Here is a 20,715-nt window from a genome sequence, read left to right on the forward strand (position 1 = left end):
TGCTGAATTACCATGACCGGGATGTTATCCTACGGGAGGCGAGGAACAAGGGCTCGCTCGCCTTCGAGAATCATACTATCATGATTTTCCCGGACTACACGAAGATGGTACAGCAACAGAGACAATCCTTCATGGACGCTAAGGCTAAGCTGAGGGGCCTCAAGCTCCAATACTCTCTCCTGTATCCAGCCCGCCTGCGGGTGGTATATCAGTCCCAGACCCATTTCTTCGATTCACCGGAGGAGGTGTTCCGCTGGACCGACGAAGCGGTGCGACTCAGGCCGCACGCCCAGCCGGGGCTGGACCCGGGCAGGTCCCAGGGATCGTCGCCGGAGCGGACGGATCGCCCGAACAGGAAGGGCCGCCATCGGACGTCTCGCTCCAAGAAGAGGTCGGCCTCCGCCAGTGCATCGCAGTCGGGTGGTGCCAGGGACTCAGAGCACTCCGATGCGGGCAGCTGAAAATTGCCGGGACTAGACTCTTTTCGCTGAACACTGAAATGCCCTACTTTGGCTGGTGAGACTGTTCTAATCTGTCTTTTGTATGCCGGTCGGTTCCCATGTGAGGACTCCAGTTGTTTGTCATGGGGACGCAGTGGGGCTCGGGGGGTACCGTTTGTGGGCCTCAGACCCTCACGGATGTGAGTGTTGTTGGGGGGGTGGTGTGTGTGTCATGGTTGGGTTGTTGGGATCCATTGGTATGGCGGGCCCTGGGTCCTCTGTTTTGGATCCGGGTCTCTCCATGCCGCGACAGATACTTCAACGTTCTCTGAGGTATTGGGGTGGTGGGTGTGGGGTGTGGGGGGGGTTCTTGTGTTGCGAATGTTGGGGGGGTTCTGGGTTGGGGGGGGGTTGTTGAGTATATGGGCTGGGGGGGTGGGACCACACGTGTCTGAGGCTTTGATTTTTGTTGATTTGCGGGTTGCGCCAGGGTGGGATGGGGGGCCGGATTCTGGACTCTGATGATAATGGCTGATACTGTGACTATGTCTCCTCAAAAGTCCCTGCGGGTTGTGACGTGGAATGTGCGGGGTATCCTAGATAAGATCAAGCGTGGGGCTGTGCTGCGATGGGGGAAGAGGGAGATGGTGGATGTGCTCCTGCTCCAGGAGACTCACATGCTGGGTTCTAAGGCCCTTAGCCTCCAGAGGTTTGGATATCAACAGGTTTATCATGCTGGCTTTACGAGGGGGTCGCGGGGGGTGGCCATATTGATACACCGTAGGGTGGCTTATGTTCATGAGAAACAATGGATTGATCCTCAGGGCAAGTTTGTCTTTATCAAGGGCCTGCTGGGTTCCGAGCCAGTGGTCTTTGGTAGTGTATACGCCCCTCCCCCCCTGCAGTGGGCCTTGTCCGAGCGGCTGTTTGCGCTGTGGGACGAGATTCCAGAGGTTCTGACCATGGTGGGGGGCGACTGGAACGAGGTCATGGATGTGGGCCTGGATCGCCTGAGACGAGCTCCTGTTATGTCTGACCCCCCCCCCCGCGGCTGCTCCCACCAGATTGTGTGCGACTGTGAGTGGCTTGGGTTGGATTGATGTGTGGCGGCATTTTCACCCTGCGGTGCGTGCATTCACGTATGTATCGGCGGTGCATGGGTCCTTCTCGAGACTAGATTATTTGTTTGTGCCGGGTGCCTGCCTGAGTCGCGTCAGGGATGCCGCGATACTCCCCAGAGGCCTCTCGGATCATTCCCCTGTCCTGGCTACCGTGACCCTCCCCTCTAAACGACAACCTTTTCGCTGGCGTATGTCCTCCTGGCAGCTTCAGCGGCCGGAGTACGTGAACCATTTACGCGAAGCGATTGACCACTTCTGGCGCGAGAATTTGGTGGGGGATGTCGATGCACTGGTTGTGTGGGAGGCGCTGAAGCCTACGCTCCGGGGCGTTGATATAGCTTGGTGTGTGGCAGCTCGGCGGAAACATCGGGAGGCCATTGTGACTGCTGCGGCCCGCATGGAGGAGCTGGAGCAGCGTGGTCGGCTCGGGGGTGATGAGGGCGTCGTGAGACAGCTCCTGCAGGCCCAACAGATGTATGCTTCGGTCCTATACGAGGAGGCCCGACAGGCGTGGCTCGCCACGCGCAGCAGGGTGTACCAGTGGGGCGACAAGTCCTGCACCATGTTGCATAGGCTTTGCCAAGCGACTTTCCAGCCCCTAGTGCTGCCTGGTCTCACGGCGGACGACGGCTCGGTCATGACCGACCCAGGTTTGCTGGCGGCTAGCTTTGCCCGCTATTACGAGGCACAATACGCTCCTCGTGACCCTTTGATGGTGGACGAGATTGCCTCATACCTGGACGACCTGCTCCCGCAGGCAGTCCCCGACGAGACCAGAACCGCCTTGGAGGCCCCGCTTACATCTGAGGAACTCGGGGAGGCCCTTGGCCAATTAAACACTGGAAAGGCGCCCGGCCCGAGCGGTTATCCTAGCGAATTTTACAAAAAGTTCCACGTCCAGCTGGGACCCCACTTTTGCTGCGCCCTGGAGGCGGCGCGGGCTCGGGGCGAGTTGCCACCAGACTGGAGTCATGCCGAGATAGTGGTATTCTTGAAGCCGGGCAGGGCGCCGGACCGGCACGACTCTTACAGGCCGATCTCCCTTCTCAACATCGAGGCCAAGATCTTGGCGAAGGCCCTGGCGAACCGCCTCTTGCCTCACATTGCCGACCTGGTCCACCCTGACCAGGCCGGATTCATGCCGCGCAGGGCCACCGGCATAAAATCCGGCGGGCGCAGGCGGCGGTTGACGCCATGGGTGCTAGGGGTGAACAGGCTGCACTCCTTCTTGCGGACATGGACCGAGCCTTTGATTCGGTGAGTTGGGCATATTTGTTCACATTGTTAGCCCGCCTCAATTTAGGGCCTGTCTTCCTGTCGTATATTCGTCTCCTCTACACTAATGTTACGGCGTCGGTCCGCGTGGCCGGCGCGGTCTCTGGGCGCTTTCGCATCGGTCGTGGTACTCGACAGGGTTGCCCGCTGTCCCCCTACCTATTCGCCCTCGCCATGGAGCCCCTGGCGTCGCGGATACGAACGGATGCCCAATTACGTGGCTTTGTCTGGAACGATGACCTGGCGGATAGAATTGCACTGTATGCGGATGACGTTCTTCTATTCCTTACTGATCTGCGGCGCTCGGGTCCCCGGGTTTTGGAGATCATGCGGGGATTTGGCGAGGTCTCGGGGCTTCACCTTAATCTAAACAAATCAACCCTGTGGATTTTGGGTGGCGGAGTGGTTGCCGACCCATGGGCCGCCGAATTGCGTGTGGCGACAGATGGCCTGAAGTATCTAGGCGTCTTTCTCTCGGACTCGCGGGCCGTGGCCTGGGCACGCAGTGTCTTGCCGGTGTGGGAACGGGTCCAGACAGATGTTAAAACTTGGTCCAGAATGCCCCTCACAATCTTTGGGAGGTCGGCCATCTTTAAGATGGTGGCACTGCCGAGGCTTCTGTACCAACTCCAAAACTTCCCGCACCCCATTGGCATGGAGTGGTTCCGCCAGGTTAACTCTGTGCTGGGCCGCTTCCTGTGGGATGGTGGTGCAGCCAGGGTGGCCTTGAAGACGTGCTTTCTGTCCACATACTGTGGTGGTTTGGCCACCTCCGACCTCCTCTCCTACTACCAAGCGTCTCACCTAAGCATGAGCGGATTTTGCGGATTGGCAATCCGCGAATTTTGCGGATTTGCGGATTCGCAATCCGCAAAATCCGCGAATTCCCGCGAATTTGCGGATTTTTTTTTTTTTTGTGTTCGCCCGTGTTTCTGCCAGTTCGCGAGGGTTTTTACAATTTCGCAATTTGCGAACTTACCTGTCGGGTCGCAAGTTTTGCGAACTTGTTGTTTCTACGTGTCCAGCCTGTTTGGGACACTCTTCTTCATCACTGCCACTCTCTGTCACCACTGCCACTCTCTGACTACTCATGCCACCCTCTGGCCCACCCATGCCACCCTCTGTTTCATCACTACACCCTCTGGTTGTCCAGTGTACATTATTTTCGGCAAAGCAAAGCACACCTTCCCTGCCTCAAGTGACCTGAATTAATTTGGGGCTGATTAATGTGTCACAGAATATTTTTTTAGCTGGCACCTGCTTCCTTAGTGCGCCCTGATTAGTGATCTTTTGCACTTGCTAAGTGCTTTCATTGTTGCAAAATTAGTTACAACACCTGCCCTGCCCCAACTGACAATAATGAATTAGGGGCTGATTAATGGATTTTAACTTCCAGCCTGGCTCCTGCTTGTCTCCCTTAGCTGTAATTCAGGACCTTTGTGGCATATGTGTAACTATTCTGAGGTTCAGAGCAGGGTCACATAATAGTTTCAACTGGCAACTGAACTCTGGAGGGGCCCCTCAGGAAGCCCTACAGGAAATGGCTACTAATGATGTGCCTGAACTTTTGAACCTGGTAAGTAGTTACTTTCAGTTTTGCCAAGATCGTATTTCTGCAATTTCGCACTTATTCGCGGGGCGCGAACTCACGCTAACAGTGCGAGCAGCGCGAGCAAAATCCGCTGCTCGCGGATTTGCGGATTTTGCGGGAAATTCGCAAATCTCGCGGATTGCGGATTTCCCGAAAATCCGCAAAATCCGCGAGCGGAACGGATTTTCCGCCCACACCTAGTCTCACCTGCTTGTCCTCAATGAATGGTGGTATGGTGATAGGGGTGATCCGGCCTATGCCCTGGAACGACTGCTCATGGGAGATCGCACGCTTCACACTATTCTCTATTCGGCTCGCATACGCCGTGGATTGCCGTCGGTCTCCAAGGTGGTATTTGCAGTGTGGCGGCAATCCCTGCGCCGCATGGGTTGGTGGGGCAGATTAACAGCTGAAACGCCGCTGTGGCACAATGGCCTGCTTCCGGAACTGGCGGCCCTGGCGGGGTTTGAGGGCTGGGAGGCTATTGGAGTTACACAACTGGGCCAGGTTATGTCTGGCACCACCCTCAAGTCCTTCGAGGAACTCCGCGCGGAGTTTCAGATGCCTCAGTCCCAGTTCTTCCGCTACCTTCAGCTGCGGCATGCCCTCGCCCCGAGCATTGCCGGCCTAGACTCCCTGCCGGAGTTCAGCCCGATTGAGGCAAAAGTGTTTATGGGAGACTTGGGAGACAAGAAAGTCTCTAGGATTTATCAGACACTTGTTATCCACTGCTCCTCCACTCTCCGCTCCCTTCGGGAGGCGTGGGAGGTGGACGTGGGCGCCCTCGATGAGGACGATTGGAGGGAGGCGCTGGAATCCCCGCGCGGCACCGCTGTTGCGGTTCGGCTCCGCCTGATACAATTCAAATACTTGCACCGTGCCTATTATACACGTGAGAGTCTGTGGAAGGCTGGCTTGATTGCGTCACCGGAATGCCTGCGCTGTGGGGAAGTGCCTGGCTCCCTGATACATACGGTGTGGTCGTGTGGTCGCCTGGCTGGATTCTGGAGGGGTGTGTGGAGTTGCCTGGCTGAGGTCCTGGGTTGGGATCTTCCTCGTACCCACCGGCTAGGCCTGCTGCATATCATGGAAGGGGTTGGGGGCAACATATATAAGCGTCACCTGTTGCTCCTGGGTCTGGTTGTGGCCAAACGAGACCTGGCTCGGGCATGGAAATCTGTGAGGGCCCCCCCCTATCTGCGTGGAAGGCTGGGCTAGATTATTTCATGGGCCTTGAAAAACCGGTCTTCGAGGCGCGGGGCTGCCCACGCAAACATTTCAAGATCTGGAAGCGGTGGGCCGACTACTGTGGCCTGTCCTTGGACCCCCCGGCGGAACAGGAGGAGGACATTTGACCGCAGTGACACTTCTGGCCTCAAGTGGCAAAGCCCTGGTTGCGCTATACCTGCTTATTCTTTGTGCATTTCCTTTGTGTTGCTCTTTTGTACACGTGTGGTGGGGGGGGGGTGTTGGGTACGGGGGGGGGTGTAGTTGGGGGTTAGTGTAGGCTGTTAGGGCATCTCTAAAACTGAGCTTCATTGGCATTTGCTTCATCCATTATTGTCTATGTCATCATTACATTGATACTGTTGTGGTGATCTTGGTGTGTGAAGATACCACATTCTTGATACTCCTATGCTCAATAAAATTGGTTTTGAAAAAAAAAACATATATGGGGAAAATAAGGAATTACTGTGGGATTCAGACCCTGAATCAGAGGTTTCCCTGTTAATTCCTCAACTCATAATTGACCACTAGCGTCCAGGTCGTAAAGTGCCTCATTTTTCTCTCCCGCAGAGTTACTCCAGGCATCAGTAAATTTTGGGGAGCAGAAAATCCGGACCATTTACCTGGGCACCGATAAAGCGACCTGAGAATGTTAGAAGCCCCTTAATAGCCAACTTCCTATAATACTGAGCCACTCTTTGTGGAGTGTTCGCTCTGAAGTTTTCTGTTCTAAGTTTGTTTCATGTCTTTGATTGAAATACTATTGAAAACACCATGAAATCCACCAATAAGGCTTTTTCACACCATCCTAAGTGTGGTAATGATACCGTGCACAAATTGATGCACTCTGTCAACTCTTGCACATTTGCAGTTAGGGGACTGGTGGGTGGCTAGAAGGCTTTACCCACTATTTGTATGGCTCTTCAGACTTGCCAGAATTGTCTTTCATGAGAACATGTGAAAGAATACCTAAGCTATCCGGGAATGTTGTGATCTATTCTGTTTAACATGTTCAGCTTTGTATGTGTGCATGGCTTTCCAATTCACAAAAGGATGAACACACGGAGCATACTGTGACTTTCTTCCTATTTGTCTGCTATACCAAGTGCGTACCAGATACAGAGAAAAGCACACACAAAAAGTCCCCACTTGTGTACAGCTTGACTAGAAACACACGTTTTTCTCTCACACAGCTAATTTTGAAATTAAAAGGACAACCTGTATTTCAGGGTGCAGTTCTGCCAATGCATGTTTTCAGGCAAATGCTAGCATTAACCCTTGTGCAGGAAGAGCGCCGACCTTGCTCACCTCAGCAGACCTTGTCCTTTCCCCAGGAGGATAACGTGAGCCCATGAAAAACTACAATTGTTCTGCGTGCCTAACACTAAATTATACATCAAGGGCAAAGCTGTCAATCGCTTGCTCTCATCTGCCAGTTATCTTACAGCACTCAGATCTAGGGGAATAACTACCATTAGTGCAGCAGGTGCAGTTGCACCGTGCCCAGATCCCTGAGGGGCCATTGAACCCTGATAACTGCTGTATTTTATCTCCCCCATCTGCAGTCAAAGGGGCCATTTTCATTTGTTGCACATGGACCCTTGACATCTGTGCTTCTCAGGGCTCGAGTCGGGGTACCACGCGGGTGGACGGCGTCCCCCCACTTATTTTATCGGGTGGATACCGTCCCTCCTGTCAAACAGCTGGATTTCACTCTTTGCCCTCTCTGGGACGAGATCGGAGCCCACAGGACGCTGCACACACGCTGGCTTCGCAGTTTCAATCGCATCTAAGGGGTGAGCGAGGGGGGACAAAGAGCCTGATGGTGCAAGCCACCTTTCGGGATGTCACTCCCTGTCGTGACGTCACTTCCGGTGACAGCATCCCCCATTTTTTTTTTAGGACTTGTGTCCTAGTGCTTCTGCTCGGGTCCTTGTTGTGAGTCAATATATCTGCGTGGTGTGTGGGCACATACAGCTGAGCTGAAGTGAGAAGTGCGGAAGTGAGAAGCAAGGAACCGAGAGCGGCATTTTGATCTGGTAAGTAGGTGCGGTAAGAGTTTTTGGGAAAGATTTATGATAACTGGCACATCCCCAGGGATGCGCCAGTTATGTTGCACCGCTGCTCCGCCACCCATGGTGTACCGCATTTACAATGCGGCGCACCATGGGGCAAAAACGGCACAGATGCGTGACGCATCTGTGCCGTAAAGGTGGCGCATTGCTGGAGTTGCGTCGCAAGCGCGATGCAGCTCCAGCAAGACTCGGGGTGCCCCATCTTTACAATGCTGCGTCAAGACCTACGCCTGCTTCAAGCAAGCGCAGGGTTTTGATGCAGCATTGGCCTGAAAGTGACTGAGTGAAATCTTATAGATTTCACTCAGCCACCTTTGCGAGGCGCACCTGCCCCGGAACGCCCACCCTGCGCCGGATTACCCACAAGTGGCACAGGGCTTTACAACGTGACGCATCTGCCTAGATGCGTCACGTTGTAAATGGGTCGTAGGGATGCGCCACGTTTACGCCGCAGTTGCGTGATGCAAACGTGGCGCATTCCCAACATAAATCTGCCCCTTTATTTTTTTTATTTTGAAGGCCTCTGGAAAAAGGTGCAGAAACTGGACAACATACTTCCACCAAACAGGAAGGATTAGGAATTACGAGTTGCTTTGCTCTTTAGAGATCTAGAAATGTGAATTACATATTCTGCTAGAGAGTTTGCCTAGTTTAAACCTTTCCCTGGCTATATAAATGTACCCACGTACATCTCACTGCTGACTACGGTGAGTTAGAACAAGTAATTGTTATTTACTATTTTTTAATTGCTTTTTAATCACTTTTTTGTTTAAAAATCAAATTATACAATTGGATTACAGCTCATTACATATTATTTAATAAAAGGAACAACGTCATTTTTTGCATTGCTCTTTCTTGTTTTGAAATCAAATTATACAGACAGATTTCAGCACATCCCCTATTATTTTATATCAACAACCTTTATACAACCATTGTATATTGTGTATTGACCGATTTTCAGTGTTCTTTCCTGTCGTATATTCCAGTAGCAATAGTTAGCGTTAAACTTTCCGCTTTTTATAGAACGTATCTGGTTTAGGAGTCTCGTCCGCACCATCATCTCGATTTGTTATTTGACGTTGTCATGCCACTCAAAGTATGTTCATAGATAGTTTCTTATTTGCTTATTTTGCAAATAAAATGCCGGGACATGAAATACATTGTGATCATTCAAATTCTCACATATTGAATTTTGTATCATCAGAAAAGGGTAGGGCATTTATTCAGCTTGGTGTAATCGAGAAAAAGGCATTGCAGGAAGGCAGAATGTCATATAATGTTTTCTGTACATTTATTAAAGTTTAATATGTTTGTTGTTACATTATTGCATATAAATGTTGTGGTATTTATTTGATAAGTGACATATTTAACAATGTCCCCATCTGTTGGGACCTGCGAAGGAGCAAAGGTTCATATTGTATTGGTTTAGTTACAGGTGGATGAGCCTTGGGCCAGTATTACTTGCCTACATTAAAGTCACAAGCAGTGCACCTTGCAGTACTCCATAGATGTAGGCCTCTGTGAGATTATGATATATTTTACCCATACGTGGACTTCCAAATTGACCCAAGCATATCTATAAGACTGTCACTATTTTAAAGGTTCTTTTTTATTTGGAAAATCTTTGAATATATGTTTACAACTTTTCCTTTGTTAAAACTAGTCTGCTAGTATTGTCGAATTTTCAACAGCAATTGTTGTAGTTAAAAAACACGATCACCTTTCTTTATAATCATGCACTAAAGTACCAATCAGGGGTACAAGAAAATGCACGTCTAGAAATAAATGATAGACGTACAAGAAAGAAAAAGCATTGCTAGGTATATGAGAACAGCCCTTTCATGAGAAACACCTTTACAAATTAAATAACAAATCTGTCAAGGAGGTGTCAAAATTGTTAACATTTCAATGGCTGTATTAGGGACTCGGATAAATAATAATAATAATCATAATAATAAGTTTAGAGAGTTGGTCCCTCACATTGCAAAAAAGTGCATTGTTGTACAGACTTGATTCGTGATCTTATTTCTTTATTTAATTTTTTCAGAAGTTTCCTGTAATATCAAATATGCTGCTTTGGTAATTATGTAATTTACGGCTCTCTGCTTTCTATGCATCATCCATATATTTTTGGGTTCTCCTTCATACTGTTTTCATTGATTATGCCTGCTTTGCAGCATCATGTTTTTTGACCCACTCTCAGCTCACCAAATAGTGCTTCAGGGAGTTATTCTTTCAAGTCTTGATTACAGTAATTCTTTCTATCTTGGTGCCTCAGACTTAACGTAGAGGCAATGCGTAGACTATTTGTGCAGGACTCATCTAGTTATAAAGTGAAAACACAACACAAGAAAAATTCCAAAACAATTTAGAAAACAGAGCAAATTGTAATAAATAAAATGGAACCTTAACACCAAAAACTCAACCAGTAGGACAAGCGATATTGTTTTTTAAAGTCTTAAGTGAAAATAGCACCAAGAAGCAGAAAGCACCAACTGCTGATTACTATCTGGTTGTGCTGGACCAAGACAAAATCACAAATTTAGGTTGACCTCGTTGGAGTGACGGCTGGCTATAGGACGACGTTCGGCCCACTGGAATTTGTACCTTAGTGTCCTTGGTGTTGAGACAGGAGATTCTGCATCACTATGCATAACGCCACATAGGTTCAGATGAAGCCACTGATCAGGAGCAGTGAGGTGCTGTGATGAGAGTTCCTACATCATGTTGTGTCACACTGCACGAGCTCTGGTGAAGCTGCTGATCAGGAGCTGTGAGTTGCTTCAAGGTGAGGTCATTCATCAATCTGAGTTGCAATACTTCCATTCCAGCAAAATCTTCAGTTGCACAGGATGGAATACATTCCCACTCCAGCCAGCGGTCGAGGCCTTGGTGGAAACCTCTTGGGGATTTGGACTCACTCCTGCAGAGGCCAGCAGCATGGCTCAAGCAAGTCCAGTTGCAGCAGGTCAGTTAAGCAGATGCAGGGAGCCCACTGAAGGTTGTTATGTTCTCTGTAGCTCACACAGGAGGTCAGCCAACTGACCCTTTGTGTCACTCTTGGATAGCCTGGAATAAAGGCAATCACGTCCAATCATCCTTCTCAGACAGTAATGCAGTCTTTCATGCAGCACGGAAGTCCTCTAGCAGCAGGGCAAACCTTCTGCAACTTCAACAGGTCCAGAAGTGTTCTGATGTGAGGCACTGGAGATCCAAAATTTATACCTGTTGCCAGCCTTTGTGTTGGGGACTCTCTGTCCTACCACCACATCTGGTTCTGGAAAGATCTTCCCCTGTCAAGCCTCCAAACTATCTGGTGGTGACAAAAAGCAGGGCAGACCAGGTGTGAGGTTCATTTGTGTGTGCAGGAGGCAAAGCCCTTTGAAGTATAAATGGTGCTGGTTGCAGACCCATCCCAGTCATCCTGCCAGGATGTCCCATCCTGTCCACATCCAAGCCCCATTTGCATCATCGTCTGGTAGTAATACACAAACCCCCACCTGCAGAGCAAGTCAGTCATGTGACCCAGGACACTGACAGACAGTTGGTTGGGACAAGAAAATCCAACTTTCAAAAAGTGACAAGAGGCAAAAGCTATCTAATTTAAGAACCTCCATAAAACTTACCACAGGTGCGATAACAACCAATCTGGCTTACTACATATACCTATGTGAATCAGTCCTGAAGTTACTATTTAGGTCCCGGTAATGGTAATACGAAATGAAAGATATTTGGTTTTCTGCTAAGGAGCACTAAAGATAAAATAAATACAAACTTTACATGAAGGCATAATATGCTTAGAAAGCATTCATCTAAGGGCAGTGCAAGGCCTTCACTTTTGAACCAAGGAAATGTAAATAGATTGTGCTGTTATATTTATCACCATTGACTGTAACAGCTGAGACGTGGTAGAATTCCCAGTACCTCTACCACCTAAATATATGAGATAAGATTTCTGCGTAAGCGCTAAATAATTGAATATTTAATCTAGCTTCATCAATCCATCTTTGCAAAAACATGGGATTTCACTTCTTGAGTCTTGACATATTTGACATAATATTTTGTGATGGGGAGGAAAGTCTTTCAGTCGAATTAATTTTATTATAGTTGCATTACATCATATCGTCTGTGTGTTTTATTTTATGGTTCATGGATGTCTGTCATAACTGTATTATTACAGTGCACTTGCAGCATTACTACTCACCTGTAATAAACTTACATTTTATATTTTCAACCTTTGCAATTTGCTACATTTGATTTGTGACATCATAATTACTTATTTCAACAGGTACTGTAAAGACAAGTCATGGATCACAATTACAAGGCATAATAAAACATAAAACTGCAGAACTGGCTTTTCAGCTCTGTTTCTCCTGATCGTTTCCCCGTGAATACTCACTTTCAGTAAAAAATAAAAAGACACGTCTGGCAGTATTTTCATTTATTGCACGAGTTCATTACAAAAAAGCAGGACTCTATTTGCAGTTTACAACACCTTCTATCCCAGAGCTGCTTTTAAAACTGCCTTACTTAAAACTGCTTACGGTATAAGTTCACAACAAATAACAAACTGTTTATTGGTGTTTTTATTTTATGTTTTGAAGCACATGTTCTATATTTTATTCCAAGTTTCAGACAGGCAACCAGACAATGACTTTCATAGCAAGATGCAACAGATCAAAAATGTAAAAGACAGTTGCAATCAGCAGTTTAGTTCAATTTCACCCTGCTTTAAGTCCTTATTGGAATTACACCTTATCTTGCACTTTTATAATATCCCATGTTGTAGCACAATGTGGGTATGAATATCCAGTCTCTGAATTCGTTCAAATTAAATTTGTTGTAGTGCCATTAATTAACATATTCCCTCACTTTGCTGTTGTGCTGGAGTAAAATAGTACTTTAACTCAAGGCGTACTTTCCTGTGCAAGTAGTGTTGTAGTAGATGTAGGATTTTCTCTGTAGATCCCATAACCTTGAATGTGATCAGTGACGCACTTTCCAATCTACTAGGATGGGAACATCTTAGTCATGTCTAATACATCTGCAATAGAAACAGCTTGCCTCATTTACCAGGCTCCTAGCGGCACTTTTGCGCAACCAGAGAGTCACTTTTTTTGACGCTCCAGTGGCGCAATGTGCCGCAGCATATTTACAAGGCCATGCAAAGCCACTTCGCTTGGCCTTCCATGGCCTTGTAAATGTGTGTCTTAAAAAAGGAGAGGGACAAGGTGGGCTGTTTAACGGGTCCAGCGTACATGCCCAAAATAGTAAAGAACAAGAGAGGGTACGCCGTTCCCCAGCGAGAGGGGGGTGAATGGATGAACCAATGTGAGTGGAGGCACAAAGGAGGGAAATACTCCTTATCGGAACTAGAATCCTCACACACGCAGCAAGCTAGGTGTCATGCTTCATCATATGGATTCGCTCCTCGTCCGGTCAGCCGTGCAATACTTGACGGGCACCCATAAAGGGGCTCTTTAGCGGAGATCTTTTGTTCCTGTCGTATGGTACCGTGGGTGTGAGGGCCCTGGGTGGAGTGTAGCTGTGATTGAGTGGTGTGTCAAAAAAGATTTGATAGTCCACAAGTAAAGTTTAATGAAGTGGTAATCCATCTTGTTAAAAAATAGAAAGAGAGGCTGCTCGTTGGCTACATGGTCCAGGGGAGCAGTGCTCTACTCTATGCTAGTGGTCGACATGTTTCATGCTGTATGTTCAGGGTGATATGGTGCATTTCATCAGGACCTAGTAACTATCTACACTAGTAAATATGTGCCCCTTTCACAGAACACTGCATGACAGGGGTGTTCCATGGGTTTTGCTGTGGGTGTTCCCTCACACCACCCATGGGATCTGAAGCATTCCCAGATTTACGAGGAATGGTAAACCTGGGAATGGGTCAGATTCGAACGGCACACCAGGGGTTGTGTTTAGAAGGCGCAACGAGGAGAAATATCCTTATTTCTCCTCATTTTTTCACTTTCTATGTGTGATGCATTCTACAGCACACATTGAAAGAGGAAAACATCTCTTGTGATTGTTTTTGTGCAAACCGAAAACACAGACACCCTTGCACCATGGTGCAAGGGTGCCTGCATTGGGGCATGGCAGCCCATTGTGTGCCAACACAGGGGAAAAGCCAAGGAATGCACTGTATCTGATAGATACAGCACATTCCTGCTCTTTTCTTTTGATGCAGCGTAGTAATCCTTGCGGCTCTGCCCTGCACCAAAACCTCGTAAATGAGGCCCAGCAAGCACTGTTTAGCATGTTATTATAGTGGATTTTAATTTGTCAAAACTAGTTGTAGGAGAGGATGAAAACTAGTCTGTTTATGTTCGTTTCTCTGTTTTTCATAATATGCCTAGTATTTGGTGCTTTTTCAGTACTGAATGCTGATGACATGCCCAGTAACCTCAAGATGGCAATGCATTCCTCCCCAATCACAACCCTTGTGATCGAAAGCGGTAAATTCTCTGTATTCAAAAGAGGTGTTTAACCCTCTAATCTTTGAACGAATTGCCATTTAAAACTTTTAGAAGCACAGTGATTGCATTCATTTAATTGTTTCCATTTCCTATTAATTTACAGACACCAAATTCACCAATCATTTCAGTACATAGAGAGGTGGAAGGCTTCGTCCTAACTAAGGTTCAGAGTTTGACTAGTGAAACATCAGGCACAATCATTATTGTTACTTTAAGGCAAGAATGTATACTGTGCGTGTTCTCCATAACTTTCAAGGAGAACCTGTTGCCTTTATTATCCTGTCCACACACTATGCTAATTAGAGTTTAATGTACTTTTTTTTGGGAGTGACAACTTCTTTATGCATCATTCATAATACTCTGTGTGCGATAGACAACCATTAACCTCATCGCTGCTAAGGATATTTTCCTCTTGTGCTGCATTTTCAGAATTGGGTGTGGTCATGACGGAACGGTTCCGTCATCAGCACAGCTCACCCGTAGCTGATGACGGAACCGTTCTGTCATCAGCATGGAAGGGGTTAAAGCAAACCAAAGATCCACCGCCAATTCCTTTGAGAAAAATCATGATGGGCAGTATAACCCAGCAAAAAAAAAGATTTGGCAACTTTAGGCATGTGGGGATCTAAATTTAGGAGTATATTTTGAGAAGGGACATCAGCCGTTCAAATTGCTATCCTTCCTCACCCAGTGTTCCTGGAGCAACATGGGAAAAACAAATTGGACACCGCAAATGTGTTATAGTCCATAAAGAGGTAAGTGTCATCTTTCTAAGTTCATGGCACTAATCAAGATAGACCAAAGACCAGCAAAATATCACTGATTCTTGTGTAAATTTGGAAAACTGAGTCCATCTTCAAGGATTATCAGATTACCTATTTAGGGAACTCAGTGGATGCTTGAGTTGGCAGTGTCTCTTTTCTGTATGCTATATAGTATATATTGCAGGCCACTCTCCGAGGTAACAAATGTGTGTCCCAGTGAATGCCTGCAAACCAGTGTTATACCTTTAAAAGGGGCTAGAGAGAAGTGCTAATTTCTACTGAGCCACCAGTGCATTGAAGGCTGTCAACGTGATGACACATATTATATGTACAAGTCACCAGGATATAAAACCTTCCTTCTTATTTAATGCATAATGTATTTATTTTTGTTTTAAAATGAAAGAATTTGGCACCTATGTTATGAGAAAAAAAGTTTATATTTTTAATTTTATGTCATGTTTTAGAATTGTCATGTAAATTAAATCTGGCTTTCAGCTACTACATAACACCTAGCAAGGTCCCCCTGGCATTCAGGATCCCATGGAGAGGCCTTAATGAAATTTCTCACTTTGGTTGTACCCATACCCATTAAGTCACATTCTTCTTAATCACTGAGGTGGATATGTTTGTATTTTCAAGGGACCAATGCAGCCCTCCTAGCTCCAAGAAGCTTCTACTCTGCCTCACCACAAGGATTCCTTTAGATGTACAAGGGGAATAAAAACAAAGACTAGAGGATCTGTTAGACCTGGCTTTTACAGTGGGTTTATCCCCAGATTTATTTCCTTTATGGCCTTTTGTTTCCGACCTGTTTTGCTGGTTTTACGACTCTGGGTACTTTACCACTGCTGATTAGTGCTAGAGTGCATATAATCTCCCTGTAAATGGTTATGATGGATTGGTGATTCCATGATTGGCAAATTTGATTTACTAGTCAGTCCCTAGTACAGTGCACTATGTGTGCCCAGGGCCTGGAATGCAAATGCTGCTTGTGGGCCTGCAGCAGTGATTGTACCACCCACATAAACAGCCAGTTACTCAGCCCTGCCATTGCAGTGCCAGTGTGCAGTCTAGTACTGCTATGTTGACATGGCAAGTGTATCCACTTGCCAGGCACTAACCTTACAGTTTCTTACATGTGAGTCACCCCTAAGGCAGGCCCAAGGTTCCACTTGTGGGCAGGATGCAGTGTATGTGAAAGGTAGGGCATACCCTGATGTGTGTGTCATGCCCTGATAGTGAAATACTGCCAATCTCGTTTTTCACTCTTGAAAGGCTATCTGTCCCATAGGATAGAATGGGAGTTTATTTATAACATCTTATAAATATAACTTCCCATTGGGACAAGATTGAAAGTTGGAGTTTAGTATGCCTGACCTCAAAATATAAAAATGCATCTTTTAGTAAAGATAATTTTTATATTGTGTGTTAGAAAATACCACTTTTAGAAAGTGGTAATTTTTTTGCTGAGCCATCCTGTGTGCCTCTGCTGGTTTGTGTATTGACTGTCTGACTTTGGAGTGACAGGGGCTGGGGATGTGCATTCTCTCAGCCACCTGGGGTGGGGGGTTTGATATGTGTACTGCCTTTCCTGAATGAGTCAGGGCTGGTCTGAATAAAACTGGGCTGCATTCAAAGTACGGGGAGGAGTTTTCACTAGCACCTGAAGAGGCCTGGCTGCATTTAGAGTGGTGGTAGGAGATTTACCTTGCACCTGAATAGATCCTGTCCGCCTTACATAAAGCTGTGTCCACCTGCTGCTGAGCAGCTGCACCAGAGAACACAGACTGATTTTGAGTGAACAAAGATCTTCTCTGTCACCCGGGAATAAAGGAGTTTGCTGTATAAATATTGGGGCACAGAAGTTTAGATCACTTCAGGGAATCAAGAGAAACCTTTGCCAAGGAGAAGCACTGGAGAAACTGATGGGGAATACTGCCCCTTTGCTATTTGCTCTCTGGGAATGGCCTGCAGTGCCTAGTTTCTGCCAAGGAAAGGCAAAAGGACTTTGCTGTTTGCTGTGTCCCCTGCTTGTGGAAGATCTCCAAGGGCTTGAAGAAGAGCTTGCCTCCTGTCCTGAAGTCTAAGGGACACAAAGACTTCACCACCAGCTCCCCTGAAATTCCTTGCTAGGAGTTCTAACCAGCCAAGAGGTGCCTGTAACTGTTCTGGGCCTCTGGAGGTTGTTCTGGCTGTTGGGAGCTGGAAAAGCAATGCAGCAACAAGAGGTGTAAGTCATCCGTACCTGGTACCAAAGCATGGCCCGAACAATGGTCTCAGCGCCTGCCCGCGGCTTGAGAAAACGCTGCATCGAGTGCACTGATCTCCAAAGTCCGAGATCACCGCACCGATTCTGACGCAAGCCCTGCTGTGCAGCTGCAATAACCCACTCATCGTCCTGGATCGACGCATCGCATTGAGGCACCAGGTCTGTCACATCGTTGGGGGACTCAATAAAAAACCAACTCATCACCTCCCAAAGCAGTAAGGAACCAATGTAGCACCTCCTGTCCGGTAAGGAACCGACGCATCACCTCCCCTGCTCATCACCTCCCCCTGGAGCAAGGAACCAATGCATCACCTTGCCTGAGTGTAAGGAACTGACGCATCACCTTCCCTGCTGACCCATTTTTTTGTGTGTGCGATGCTTCCAAAGTACTGACGCATCTGCAATTTGCTTAGAACTGAACTATTTCTACAACTTGAAAGTCATATTTTTATTACTGTATTGTGGATTTTTGTTGTTAGGGTTTGTTTGGTTTAGATAAAGATTACTTACTTTTCGAAACTGGTGAAGTGTCCATTTGTAGGGTTATCACTGTATTACTGTATTTGTTCAAAAATGCTTTACACACTGCCTCTGAGAAAAGCCTATCTGCTCATGCCAAGCAACCAAGGGGTGAGCAGGGATTATTTTAAAAGTGTATCCCCCTTACCCCGACTAGAAGCAAGGGTCCATATTTGGACAAAGGTACATACCTCTGTCAACTAGAGACCCCCATTTCTAACAGGATCTATTTCAACAAGAGTCTCCAAAACATTTTGAAATTCAGTGGAAACGTCAGTTTTTAATAGTCCATCACTATTATAGACAGTTGGTGGGGTGATTCCCATAGGGCGAGGGTCTCTTACCTTTTCTGTAAAATGTTATGTTCAATGAACATCAACACAAGCTTCCTATATTATTCAAGATGACTTGGTGACCATATCAGGCAAGGTTACATTAGTAGCAGCCATATGCAAGATTATGGCAGTGATCACCTCAGTGCATCTGGCACAATTTCCAACAGTAATAAAAAATGCATTGTATATGTGGAACATCTGGGAATGGGTAATAGATAAAAGCCAAAGCTAAAGTCCCCTGGCACCAAGTTAATATCAGTCATAAGTCTCCCCAACACAAGTTGATGATTCACTAAAATTGCAGCTATAACTATATTTCGGGAAAATGAGCCATTTTCTCCAAACAACACATTATGCGTTTTGAAAATACTCAAATTGTCATCTCAAATAATCACTTTTCTATTTAGTGATACATACATTAATTCTACTAGGCAACAGCTACTTATTTAGTAGGCTAGGTTTCACACATGAGAGCTACTTACAAATAGGTGGGGAGCCACCTGTAGGGCATCAGCTACTTTGGAGATGCCTGGTTATGGGGCAGCAGGGGTTGTTTGCACATGAGGTTAGAAACACGCATCAATACAACGCAGATGTTCTGTATATAGTGGCTGCTGCATTTATAGCAGATTAAAAACGCGAAGACAATTCTAAACCCTGACGCCAACAAAACGATTCTCCCTTGTGGAAATGTTCACATAAAACTGAACTTGGCTCGTTTAGTTGCAGACTATCCTATCCCACGCATACCGCCTCAACCGTAGGGATTTCGTCCTGCTTCTTTGCTGTTCTTCACTGCTGAGGACACCCATGCCCAGAGGCAAGTGCAGCTTTGGTGTATCTGATCAACGAAGGAGTGCAGAGAAGACAGAGATGCCACCCGAACCCATGTGCATTTGCCTGGCCGTGGAGAGACGGAGTGAAAGAGGCGTGTGTGAATTTATAACTAGGACAAACTTTCTCCAGTAATAGTGAAAAGCAGCGTTCAAACCCAGTTGTCACTGTGGGCCATATTATCAAGAACCAGCGATAAAATTATCGCCACTTTATCGGCAGGAAACTGCCGCTAAAGGTGCGATGATGGGTTTGATAATATGTCCTTGTGAATTCCCATAGCAGCCCAGGTTCTGATGTTAACCTGGGCTTCTATGGGAATTCACAAGGGCATATTATCAAGCCAATTATCGCCGATTTAGAGGCAGTTTCCTGCCGATAAAGCGGCGATAACTTTATCGCCTGTTCTTGATAATATGCCCCTGTGTCTTTGTCAGGACTGTATGCCTCATTTGTATTTTAAACCAGTTTTTTTAACTCGGTTTATTAAATATAAAGAAGGAAGCTACCTCCTCTGGAGAAGAGAAACATTCTTTCCTGAAAATGAGTGATTATATTTCTTTTATTTATACTTATTCTTATTTGCATCTCACAGCCACGTCGGTACTCCTTAATTGGGTAAGGTACATATGCAGTTTTAAACAAAATATATTTTCTAAATCTATTTCAAGTAATTTCAGTGCAGTGTGTATATTATTCCAGTAATTGATGCGACAAGTTATTTGTAAAGATAGCTTTTTCCAATTAAACAAGATGACGACCGACATAATTAATTCATTTCAATTAACCTTTGGTGCATATTTTATAGAGTGTAATAAACAGTGTACATTATTTTCAGTGATTGTTTTCCTAAACTTTGTTCAGTAACCATCTGATTCTTGATAGAAGCAAGCTTACCTGTAGGTCTGCATCAAATTCATGTTTCAAGTCAGCCTCTTCCGCTGCTTCCACAAGCCGCTAGAAAAACAGAAATGAATACTATTTACAATTTGTTAGCCAATGTATTGCAGCTATAAATAAAATACACGCACTTTAAACATGTGAGATATTATGATTCGAAGAAAGACCATTCAGCTGCCTTTTAAACTGATATCTTTTTTTGTTTTCTAACATCGAGATGCACTCACATAGGTTGACGAGAACTTGCCTCAGCATAGCACGTATAAACGTAAGAAAACGGGGGGATATTCACCAAGACGGGCGATAAGTATCGCCATCGTCAGGTATCGCAATGAAAGTTAATGATGCATAACCCTAAATAATATCGCCATGTTAGCGAGCGGTATATGGCGATAGTAACAGGGAAGGAGTGTCAAAACCCACGTACTAATCATCGCAATGGTGATTTAAAATCCTGCGTTAGTTGGCGATACGTTGTGAATGGCCGATAATCGTCCGAGAAGTCCCATCATTACTACTTTTAGCTCCGGGCCCAACACTGCCCCTGCTGGAAGCCAGGTGTGACTGTGAGACTGGCAGCATGGTGACCGCGGCAATCAGCTTCCTCGAAGTCTGACCATTTGTTTTATCCAAAAATACTGTCATTTTAGTGGTGCTAACTTAGGCAGACACCTTCCATCTGGAATACCTGCATCGTAAAAGGCTCCTAGCTGGGCTCACTTCGATGCTGCAGGTAGTCGTCCTGCCTAACACCAGCAAAAAGCAGGTGTAAAATCCCTGGTGCTAATGCAGGTTCTCCCCTGTTTTTGCTTCGCTTTGCAGATCTGGCAGTTCGTTTTGAATGAGGTGTTGTCGTTTTCTCGTGTGTTTTTGCAAG

At 46.4% G+C, this 20,715-nt stretch overlaps 1 protein-coding gene across 2 annotated transcripts in view; it reads right to left on the minus strand.

Annotated features, from left to right (window-relative positions):
- CACNA2D3 (calcium voltage-gated channel auxiliary subunit alpha2delta 3) overlaps positions 1–20,715 on the minus strand; it is a 2,559,454-nt gene that overhangs the window by 1,739,844 nt on the left and 798,895 nt on the right. For both annotated transcript variants that reach the window (XM_086939135.1, XM_086939136.1), the window contains exon 4: positions 19,836–19,895. In XM_086939135.1, coding sequence (XP_086795261.1) covers positions 19,836–19,895 — 60 coding nt within the window. The remainder of the gene's footprint in view (positions 1–19,835; positions 19,896–20,715) is intronic.

Source organism: Lissotriton vulgaris, chromosome 9, assembly GCF_964263255.1.
Source record: "Lissotriton vulgaris chromosome 9, aLisVul1.2, whole genome shotgun sequence".
Lineage (NCBI taxonomy): Eukaryota > Metazoa > Chordata > Amphibia > Caudata > Salamandridae > Lissotriton > Lissotriton vulgaris.